The following is an 11024-nucleotide window of genomic DNA, read 5'->3' on the forward strand; positions in this document are numbered from 1 at the left end:
TATACCACCAAAAGAAATTCACCTCTATCATATTTAAAACTTTATGGCTATACAGTTCTCAGCCTTGAAGAAATTTAAGTTCTTGCTGCTGGGACCTCAACCTCAAAGATCCTGATCTGTTTGTTATGAGGAGAGCCTGGGTTTAAGGGGGCGGAGCATTGGCAGTAAGACAGGACTCTCTGACCTCATTTTAATGTGCAGGTTGATGAATGTGCTCAAGTTTAGGACCTGGTTTGCATCTGAGAGCACACATTCAGATCCTGTGCGAAGAAGCCAAGTGTGGGAGGTGGGCCTGCAATCCCAGAACTCAGGGTAAGGCAGGAGTAATCAAAAGTTGGAAACCAGCATGGGCTACAAAGACTATCTTACTATGTATCTGTACATCTCCAGACACACATACGTATACACATATGGAAACACATATATACATTTTAAAATCATTTGTGGGCACTTAACTCCACCTCGGAGAAGTTTTTGTTCAGCATAGAGTTTGGGAGAATGGATGTTTTTAATATGCTCTTAGGGGATTCTTAGGACATCCATCTTAAGATGGGAAGAAGCCACCCTAGAATTATGGGTGCATATTCATTTCTCTGCTTATCACGGACCACTCTGATCTGTAGACTGTAGGTTTAGCATGAATTTCAATTATCTGGTAAGCCCAGTGTCCCTTAGAAGTCTTGAAAACACTCGAGCCATTGCTCTAATCAGGGATTCCCAAGGTTCTATGGGGGTGCGGGGAGGGGGTCAGGCCCTATGTGAACGTTCACACCTAGGGCTCTTATTGCAAGTCATTGTGGGCCTTTGTTACACTCATATTAAGTTCCCAACATAATCATCGAGCCTTAAGGCTCACATTTTCCCTAAGGACTTCTCTCCTAACCCCCACGTTCACTCATTACTCCTACTTCTAAACCCCTAATTAACAGACAGCCTGTAACTTAACATCCAGTTCTATCTAGTGGGTTACAGATACCTCAAGGGCAGGGGCCTGGCCTCTCTCCCATCATTTCCCAGGTGACCCACTGCAGGCATACAGTGAAAGCTTACCTTCATAATTTCCACAAACTCATGAAGTTTATCGAAATCTTTGTCCATTAAACTCTTTATCTAGTGAGGAAGAAAAGCACGATTTAACAAGGCACCACGTGTGTTACTGAAGCCAGCCAGAGGACCTTCTGGGCATCTTAAGTAAAGGACAGCAGCTGGATACTGGGAAGAGATGAACAATAGGCTATATCGCCCACTTTCTTTCCAAGAAGTCTGTGCCAGGCTGGGGCTACAGGCTACACCAAGCCATTGTTATGGTCAGCTTTGACAGGGTTTCCCTGTGGAGCTCAGACTACAGCTTGAATCACACCTTCTAGCTTATGCCCTGTTCCCTCAGTAAGCTGCTGGTGATCGTATCATAGGGATACGATGTGTAAGGAAGATGGTTAATCTGTGACCGTCTCCAGATTCCTAGTCAGCTCCTCTTCACTCTCATTGCTGAAGTTACATTGCCACCAACCTTCGCACACTAGCGGGGAGTCCTCAACTGATTCAAAAGTGGGCTTAGGCATGGAAGAAGAAAGAACATTCTACTCTGACGAGGGTTGAAACACTGTGGGGGCCAGGTGCCAGTTAGGTTTTCTGCTTTTCCACGGAAGTCCTCCTTGCCTTTCTATTCAGAGCTAGCAAATTCTATCTCCTTTAAAGCTTCTCTTCTCTGGCCAAAGCCTTATGCTGTTACCTGTTTTATCTCTTCAATTTTTTCTGTGAGTTCTTCTCTCACCTCCCTGAGTCCATTCTGGGGAAATAAATGTGAGACACACACAGCGAAGTCGACAAGGGAAGGTCCTTGGGGCACTACGAAATAGAGGAAGGGAAAGGACTGTGGAAGTCCTGCAGAGGAGACACTGAAAAGGCTCGTCTAAAACACCCAGCCTAAACCTAGAAATAGCAGACAGATTGTTGCAGGATATTTGATCTGGAGACTGTGCTATTTACTGAAAATCCCCGTTTCTAGTTGTGTACCTTAGCCCTTGGCACACATCTTTAATCCCTCTGGGTGGAATACAGATGAACCTTGAATCCCAAACAATGAAGGCAAAGTTTGTTTGTAGAAGGAAGCACCTGTGTTTGACAGTGATAGTTGAGTGGCAGACAAAGTGATGAATCAGAGAAAGATATGACAGAATAGGATCTGCCCAATTCTCAGCAGAAGAGGGAGGAAAGGGAGGCAGTTTTATAGGGACAGTGATAGAAAGATGGGCTGAAGAGAGAACAAGTTAGACACAGGTAAAGACAGAATGGGCCAGAGCGAGAAGGAGGCAGAAAATCAGAAAAGATTGCCAGAGTTTGTTTGAGGCCAAGCAGAGCAATTCAGGAGAGGCCAAGAGAGAGAAGCCAGATTGAATCAGTCAGCTTGGAGAGGAGTTTGATCCAGGGCTAGGCCTAGGTTAGCAGACAGAGGCAGTGAGCATAATTACATCAGGAGAATAAAAGTTATTTGTACAAAAAAATAGAAAGGGCCCCTCAGTAAAATAAATCCTCCAAACTGTCAGTTTCCAGGAAGTTATCTCTGAAAGGGTAGTTCACACTGAAGAGACATAATGGGCTGGAGATGTCTTAGCAGTTAAGAATGTTTGCTGCTCAAACCACTGAACTGAGAATAGGACCCCCGTTGAAGGAATCAGAGAAAGAACTGGAAGAGCTTGAAGGGGCTCGAGACCCCATATGTACAACAATGCCAACCAACAAGAGCTTCCAGGGACTAAGCCACTACCTAAAGACTATACATGGACTGACCCTGGACTCTGACCTCATAGGTAGCATTGAATATCCTAGTAAGATCACCAGTGGAAGGGGAAGCCCTGGGTCCTGCTAAGACTGAACTCCCAGTGAACTAGACTGTTGGGGGGAGGGCGGCAATGGGGGGAGGATGGGGAGGGGAACACCCATAAGGAAGGGGAGGGGGGAGGGAGATGTTTGCCCGGAAACCGGGAAAGGGAATAACACTCGAAATGTATATAAGAAATACTCAAGTTAATTAAGAAAAAAAAAAAGAATGTTTGCTGCTCTATCAGAGGATCTGTGTTCCATTCCCAATACCAACATCTGGAGGCTTATAAATACTTGAAACTCTAACTTTACACTGATAAAACATGCATGTGTGTATGCATACACACGAGAGAAGAGAGAGAGAGAGAGAGAGAGAGAGAGAGAGAGAGAGAGAGAGAGAGAGAGAGAGACTATAGGTAGACTATAGACATGAGAGGGATTAGAGCCCAGGGCAGTTGATTTTGTTGTTAAAGTAATGAGACAGCCAGTAACACCAAAATAAAGGCTTTGTTAATGACTTAATTTGGATAATTACACAGGAAAATGTGTTAGAGAACATGCTTGACTTTAGAAAGTAAACATTAAAAGTGTAGGTAAACTTAACTCTCAAATGGTTCAGAAAATATACAGTGCCATTAATTCTGGGTATCCGTGGAGGATTGGTTTCAGGACTCTCCATGATGAGGGTCAAGGGAAGAGCCCAGGAAAGGGAGATAGATACAGTTAGATACCCACCCATCATTATCCAGAAGGGGAAGTTCCCACAGCAGTTCCTGGGCATCTGAGAGGAACTGGCTTTAGGACTCCTGCAGATATCCAAATCTGCCAATGCTGGCACCCCCACATCCTGAGCACCCCCCACCATACACTTTAAATCATTCCTGGAGCACTTAAATACACAATGCAAGTGAGTGTGGAGCAAATGATTGTTATGTTGTCTTGTTTGGAAAGTGATGGAACAATATATGTAACGTTTACCAAATATTTTTAATCATAGGTTGGTTGAATTAAAAGCATGGAGGGTTCTCTCTCTCTCTCTCTCTCTCTCTCTCTCTCTCTCTCTCTCTCTCTCTCTCTCTCTGTGTGTGTGTGTGTGTGTGTTTCTGTGTACATATGTGTGTGTAGAAAGGAAAACAGAAACAGAAAATAAAGTTGTAGGATGATGTCTTTATGCAGCAAGGTGGGTCCAGGATAAGGCGAAGCCTATCTTTGGCTGAGAAGGAAGGGTAGGTGGGGAAAAAGTCTAGGAAGGGGGAGGAGAAGCGAAGGAATCAAAATGGAGACGACAGAGTAGGATGATCCAGGTCCAGGTGGATTAAGTCATTTTTATCTTGTCTGGGTGGACAGTTTATATCTTTATTAACTGGCAGTGAATGTATTGTGTGGATTGAGAATTTAACATGTAAATCTGATTGTTGGGTTACAGTCTGTTGGGTCTTGATTTTACTGGGAGTTTCTGCTTTCGCTACCAGGGGGCGGTTGCAGAGAGCGTGGGTAGAGTCTGTGGCAGGAAGCCACGATAGGCCAGCCACCGCTAGACTTCTAGAACCATGATTTTACTGGGTAGCTGGAACCAGAGAGTTCGTGGTTAGCAGAGAGCCGCTGGAAGAGATGCTAATCTGAGATACATTAGCGTTAGTTCCAGTGACCCATTGGAGCCAGAACTAGTGACCGCCAGGGTATAAGCCTGTTCCGCTGTTTTTTATTTTTACTGCAACATAGAGTGATTGATAAACTGACAGCACTGGGGGGAGCTGGGCGAAATGTGTACTAGAATCCATATGCCATTCTTTGCCAGCTCTAGGTAATTCAAATAGCTTCAAACTAACAGCATTAAACAGTAACACCTGAATGAATGAAGTCTCCAGGCTGCAGGTGCCAGCAGGGACCAACACTCAGACGTTAGCTGACTGGGCCACCCCTTCACCATGCTGATCTGTCCCCAAGCCACCAGGCCCAAGCACTGACCTTCAGCTCCTGTGTCATCCCTTTTCTGATGCATAGCCCTTCTTGTTTAAGTCCTTTGACATCATATATCTGTGGATCGAAACAGAAACACAGAAGCCCTGGACACATGTGGGTGGGATTATGGAGGCTAGGGAGACCATCCTGAATCCTGTGCCTCCCTGGAGACAGGACACAAAAGCTGGTGGTCCTGGCTATGCAGATGTCTCCTCCACCCTTTTCTGTCCTCGATGGGTTCAGTGTGTTCCACTCCTCCTTTGGTTCAGCGGGGCCCCAACTCCTCCTGCCTGTCTTGCTCTCCTGCACAGCCAAGCTTCCCTCCTCAGGCTGCTGCTTCCCTCTGTCTAGAAGGTCCTTTCTCAGACTCTGCTTTGCCAGCATGTCCTCATGTACTTGTTTCAGGGGAGGCCTTCCCCTGTCTCCTAATATTCATTCTCAGTGTCAAAGGCAACACAGCTGACATTCTAAGTCATTTGTGAGTCTGATTGGTTGCCGGGGTGAAGAATTATGAAGACAAGGAACTTATCTCTTTTATGTGCCCCAGCACGTAGGATAGGCAGGCTTTGGACACCAAGAACAGAAGCTGACCCTGTCTCCAGTGACCTCCCCATGGATCTCAGGCCTGGCTGCTAGCGTAACTTCAAACCAGCTTACTTGTGTCAGCTCTGGCTTCAGTTCCATGCAAACGGCCTTGTAGCTCTTTTTCTGCAGAGAGAGGAGGCCATAGTTGGCCACATCTCAGGATTAGGGGAAGACCCCCCCAGTAACCAGCTCTGTGATCTGCCCTTGAGGACAGGCTCACACAGTCCCAGCATGCTGTCTGCTTCTGGCCACTGAACCTGGGCTTGTTATCTGTTTCTAATGAGCATGCATGTGCCTATCCAGCAGCTAGAGAAAGTCCTTTTGAACCGCTTTCAGGAAAGCCCCAGAAGGTTGTTTCAAGAGTGTGTCCTGTGTTCTAATCTCAGCTGTCCCCTCTTTTAATACCAATGTGGGCATCTTACTGAGTGCCAGGGCCTCCATTTTCTCCTCTATGAAGTGGGCCTAATAATCTATCAAGGTTATTTTGAGTCTTAGGTCCACCAGTTAGACACAGGCCTTGGCGGGGACTTGGACTGTGTGCAGTGGTGAAGAGCAGTGGGTCTTACATGGGAACAGTGTGGGCCTCTTTTTTCCCACCCCAAGGCTAGGGAACCATTCCAGGCAAGAGGCTGCTTTGTGCCCTGAACAAAGAAAGAAAGAAAGAAAGAAAGAAAGAAAGAAAGAAAGAAAGAAAGAAAGAAAGAAAGTTGGAAGGCTCACAGGATTACTTCCAGTGGCCAGTCTGTCCTGCCTACATTCGGTAAGAGCACACAGAGGCCCCACCGTGCCCAACAATACTCTTCCTTTACCAGGTTAGTTTTCCTCTTGGCTGACATGATGGAAGGGCCAGATGTTCTTCAACTTCCCAACCTCCCTACAACAGCCCCCTGTGACCAGGCCACCGTCCTATATAACTTACAGGCTTGGGCTGATCACCTCTTTGTGGGCGGAACAGCTGAGGTCACAATGCCAGGACTCGTATGCTGGCAAGCTTTGGGTCTGTCTGCTGTTGCCCCTGAGACCAAAGGCTCTCATCAGATTCCAAAGCCAAAAGGCCTTAGGCCTGGGAATGCTGAGAACCTCAGCCAGCCATTTGGAAGCACAGACACACTGTGGTGGTTTGCATATGCTTGGTCCAGGGAGTGGCACTATTAGGAGGTGTGGCCTAGTTGGAGTAGGTGTGGCCCTGAGTAAGTATGTCACTGTGGGCTTGGGCTTAAGACCCTCCTCCTAGCTGCCTGGAAGCCAGTCTTCCACTAGCAGCCTTCAGAGGAAGATGTAGAACTCTCAGCTCTGCCTGCACCACGCCTGCCTGGATGCTGCCATGCTCCTGCCTTGAGGATAATGGACGGAACCTCTGAACCTGTAAGCCAGCCCCAATTAAATGCTGTCCTTTATAAGACTTGACTTGGTCATGGTGTCTGTTCACAGCAGTAAAACCCTAACTAAGACACACACCTTGGGTGAAGTCGAGTTTTGGTTCCTGATGCAGGAGGCTTCACCCGCAGATCAGGAGAAGCTGTTGCAGATGGCTGGCTTCTCTTTCACACCCGCTTCTTCACTCCTATAAGCTCCATATCCGCCTCCATCCCATCTCTTCTCTTGACTCGTTTTTTTCATGCGGAAGAGGGTTAGAGCAAGAAGAAATATTGAATAGTGCTTAAGACAGGAAGACTGTGTGTGTGTGTGTGTGTGTGTGTGTGTGTGTGTGTGTGTGTGTGTGTGTGTGTAACACAGAGGGTAACTGAGATTTGTGTTAACATGAAGAATGGGAGGCATGTGGCATCTCCTGGGGCCTCACACGACTCAGAATCTGGGTTGGGGAACCTGATTTCTCTTCTCACTTGGATTCCATTTTCCTCTCTCTTGTCTCACGGGCTACAGTTGGCACAGAGGAGTCAGCCTGGGCATTCTAAGGGCAGGTAGCCCACAGGAAGTAACCCAGAATATGTGTGAATTATGTGCCACCCTTGTACCACTCACCACACTGACTTCTGCTTTCATGCAGCTGCTGGGTCCTCCTCGGGTCAGCTTCCTCCAGAGCTGCCTGCAGCCATGTTAGATGCATCTCCCAGGTAGTGATTTCCAAGGAAGCCCCTTCCCCGCTGAGAACCTTGGAGCTCACTCGCTTCCAACCAAAGGAGAATGTTATACTTCAGGCTGGTCCAGGCAAGGGGCGGGGAATGTGGGCTGAGCTGTCCAGGCCCATTTCCCACATATAAATGAAGCACCGCTCAGCTGAATGGTTCCAAGACCTGTAGTCAAGGCCATCTCCTTTTCCATTGGCCCAAGAGCCTTAGAGAGCTGTAAGGACCCCTTTGCTCAGCAGGACAGGTATTACATGAGCTACCTTCTAGCAAAGCATGCATACACATATGGGCATACCAGACTGTATATCAGACAGGTAGATAGAAGACAATCACTGTTTTATAGAGTAAAAAAACACCGCGGGCATGTGCACGAACACACACACACACACACACACACACACACACACACACACAGAGCCATGTTTTTTACTTTCTCATGGTGCACTCAAACACATCATTGTTGTTACTGGTATGTCCTTGAAAAGCTGGGGGATCAATTTGTGAACCTAAATAACGTAGTTTCCTCTCCCCACTCCACTTTCTCCTCTTCCTCGAGTTTATTATTATTTTAAGATAAGAGTCTCATTTTGTAGCCTAGGCTGACCTGGGATTCGCTACTGTTCCTTTTCTGTGGCTGTGATAAAACACGACGACCAAAAGCAACATATGGGAGAGTTTATATGGACTTACAGTTCCAGAGAGTTAGGGCTCACTAGGGTGGGACAGCATGGCGGCAGGGGCAGGAAGCTGAGTGCTCACTTCTTCAAATGCAAGCCTGAAGTGAGAAGTGGCTGAGGTGGAGGTGCCTGCCCCCAGCGTTTCCTCCAGCAAAGCTGTACACCCAAATTTCCCCAAATAGCACCCACAACTGGGGACCAAGGATTCACATCCCCAAGATTACCGGAGCCATTTTTAATTCAAACCACCACAACCAGGTAGCCCGGGCTGGCCTTGAACTCATGGAACTTCTCACGTCTGAGCCTCTCCAACTCTGGGATTATGAGCATGAGCCACCACACCTGGGTATAAGATTTTGAAGCTGCCTGAGGAGGAAGGCAGTGTTTTGCCACTGGATATCCCTGTTCTAACTTGGGTTTCCTGTACACTGCCCTGACCTGAGAATACCAGAAGGTCTTTCCCAGCAACCCTTCAGAGCAGTCTCTCTGTACTAAGACAGGGGATAATGTCATGGGCAGAGGCTGAATGGACACATTTGAAAATGGCTCTCGGCTGGAGAGATGGCTCAGTGGTTAAGAGCACTGACTGCTCTTCCAGAGGTCCTGAGTTCAATTCCCAGCAACCACATGGTGGCTCACAATCATCTATAATGGGATCCAGTGCCCTCTTCTGGTGTGTCTGAAGGCAGATACAGTGTACTTAGAGATAATAAATAAATAAATCTAAAAAAAAAAAAGAAAATGACTCTATGATTCCAGGAATAAATAAATACACACTACACACACACACACACACACACACACACACACACACACACACACACACACACACACACGGCTATCTTCAGCCACTACCTACACAGAGCCCCAGAGAATGAGAGAGCATGTCATGTGTGCCCAGGGGTCTGATTGGCCACTGACTGACCACAACAAGGATGGACCATTTCATAAAAGTTCCCAGAATCCTGATGGTCTCCATTCGACCTTGAAGTAACCTGCCTTAGCATCCTGGCAATCCACAGCTTGATGCCCTGCAGTACCCGATGGTCCCCCTTGGCCAGAGTGACTCCAGTTCCCAGGCTGGGGACCTCCTGATGTACATTTGGTAGAGATTACATGAGGTGATTCCCATGTTGTCCTACTCTGACTTACAGACAACTTAGAAAGCTTTATCCTGTGCCATGTGAAGATATCTTTTATCACTTACACTTCGATTAGTATGCAGCTTCTGATCTTTCCTATAGATAGATGATTAGGCCATCTGTAGTTACAGTCTGCTGACATTGTTCCTGCAGGAAAAAACAATACTCTATTTGCTGACATTATCTGAACGGTTTTAGAAACAAGCGTGGTGCACACAGTCCACTGTAAATCCCCTGCTCTTTCTGCACACTTGCTCCTCAAGGGTGAACACTCACAGTAAAGGTGTCTGGGGAGGATTGCTGGTATCCACATTGGTGCATTCACCAGGCCGAGGAGGTTTGCCAGGCCTTCCAGGTCCCAGGGGAACCATTACTGCTTCACAACCAACCTCTACAGCCTGGGGTGCAGGATGATACAAGAGCCCCCAGCGACCAGAGCGTCCCCTGACAAGTGTGACTCCTGGGGCCTCCTGACTTCATCTTCTGCCTTTGGACAGGATCCAAGGAGAATATAGCATTTATTTACGGTCTACCTCTTTCAGGCTCCTTTCTGGAAAGCTCACCGCTGCTGTCCCTGTCCCTACTTCTCCTTAACCCTGCACACTTCCAAATTCCCATTTGTCGCTGAAATAACATAAGTGAGTGGCACCACGATCTTTGGACTAGGCTTTAAGGGACTGTCTCATGTGGCGTTCACTGAAGAGCCTAGGTGGGAGGGTTCCATAGTTTGTCCTGGTAGCAATCCGACTTACCCTTCAGGGTCACGTTCACATCTGTCCCGGGGCCAGAACTTAAGTGAAAGGCCACAGCTGACTACATAGGAGATTGGGAAATGTGGCCATGCTTTTCCTAAGAAAGAGGAAAGAAACCAAGTGGGGTGGCTCATGCCTGTACTTAGCAAGTGGACACAAAGATGGTCACAAGTTCAATGCCCAACTACGACATAAGGTGGGGCTTCCTATTCACAGCAACATTCAATCCTCAAGGGAGAAGAGAGGCTTTTAAGACTAAAGACACTAAAGAGAGGGCAGTTTGAAGCACTTGTTGCCCTTACAGAAGACCTTGGTTCAATTCCCAGTACCTACATGGTGGCTCAAAACCCTCTTTAACTTCATTCTCAGGGCATTCTCTTCTGGCCTCTGGGGGTACTACATGCATGTGGTACTCAGATCTGCAGCCAGGCAAAATACCCATATATATATATATATATATATATATATATATATATATATATATATAAAATTTATATATATAAATTTTATTTATATAGATATTTACATATCTATATATTTATTTTTATATATTTAAATATAAATAAAATATATACATATTTTTATATTTATATATATTTAAAAGACTAGGAAGCTAATGAACTGCATTAAGCTGAGGAAGCCTAAGGTTACCATACTATCAATTCCTGCTCCCTCGCGGTTATATAAATAATGCTGAGAAACGAGAGACCTCTGGAAGTTGTCTGCTAGCTTAGCAGAGATCTCCATGGATACAGCTTTTGTGTCACCCCTCATGTTAAAGTGGACTTTTCGGTATGCAGCTGCTGTTAAGTTATCCATGTAACTATAAATACACTCTTGCCCGAGCTCCTGTTAGCACTCCAGTGAACTCTGTTTCACCAAGCCAGACTTGGGTAGAAGTGTTCTTGATTTGTCATTGATGCCTCATCTGTGGTAAAACCATGTTTGTTCATGTCTCCTCTAGATAAGCCATGTAGCACGATTGGTGCCTAA

General features: G+C 46.5%; 1 protein-coding gene across 4 annotated transcripts in view; it reads right to left on the reverse strand.

The window, feature by feature from the left end:
* Window positions 1–6437, reverse strand: part of Tex35 (testis expressed 35) — a 12061-nt gene extending 5624 nt beyond the window's left edge. For 3 of the 4 annotated variants that reach the window (XM_032915212.1, XM_032915214.1, XM_032915213.1), the window contains exons 1-5: window positions 6180–6206; window positions 5443–5493; window positions 4792–4860; window positions 1733–1789; window positions 1051–1110 (exon numbers count right to left, since the gene is read on the reverse strand). In XM_032915212.1, coding sequence (XP_032771103.1) covers window positions 1051–1110; window positions 1733–1789; window positions 4792–4860; window positions 5443–5493; window positions 6180–6206 — 264 coding nt within the window. Of the gene's footprint in view, window positions 1–1050; window positions 1111–1732; window positions 1790–4791; window positions 4861–5442; window positions 5494–6179; window positions 6207–6289 lie in introns of those variants that run through there. The other variant, XM_032915215.1, reaches the window with a different exon arrangement.
* Between the last annotated feature and the right edge of the window lie 4587 nt (window positions 6438–11024).

This window comes from Rattus rattus, chromosome 10, assembly GCF_011064425.1.
Source record: "Rattus rattus isolate New Zealand chromosome 10, Rrattus_CSIRO_v1, whole genome shotgun sequence".
Classification (NCBI taxonomy): domain Eukaryota; kingdom Metazoa; phylum Chordata; class Mammalia; order Rodentia; family Muridae; genus Rattus; species Rattus rattus.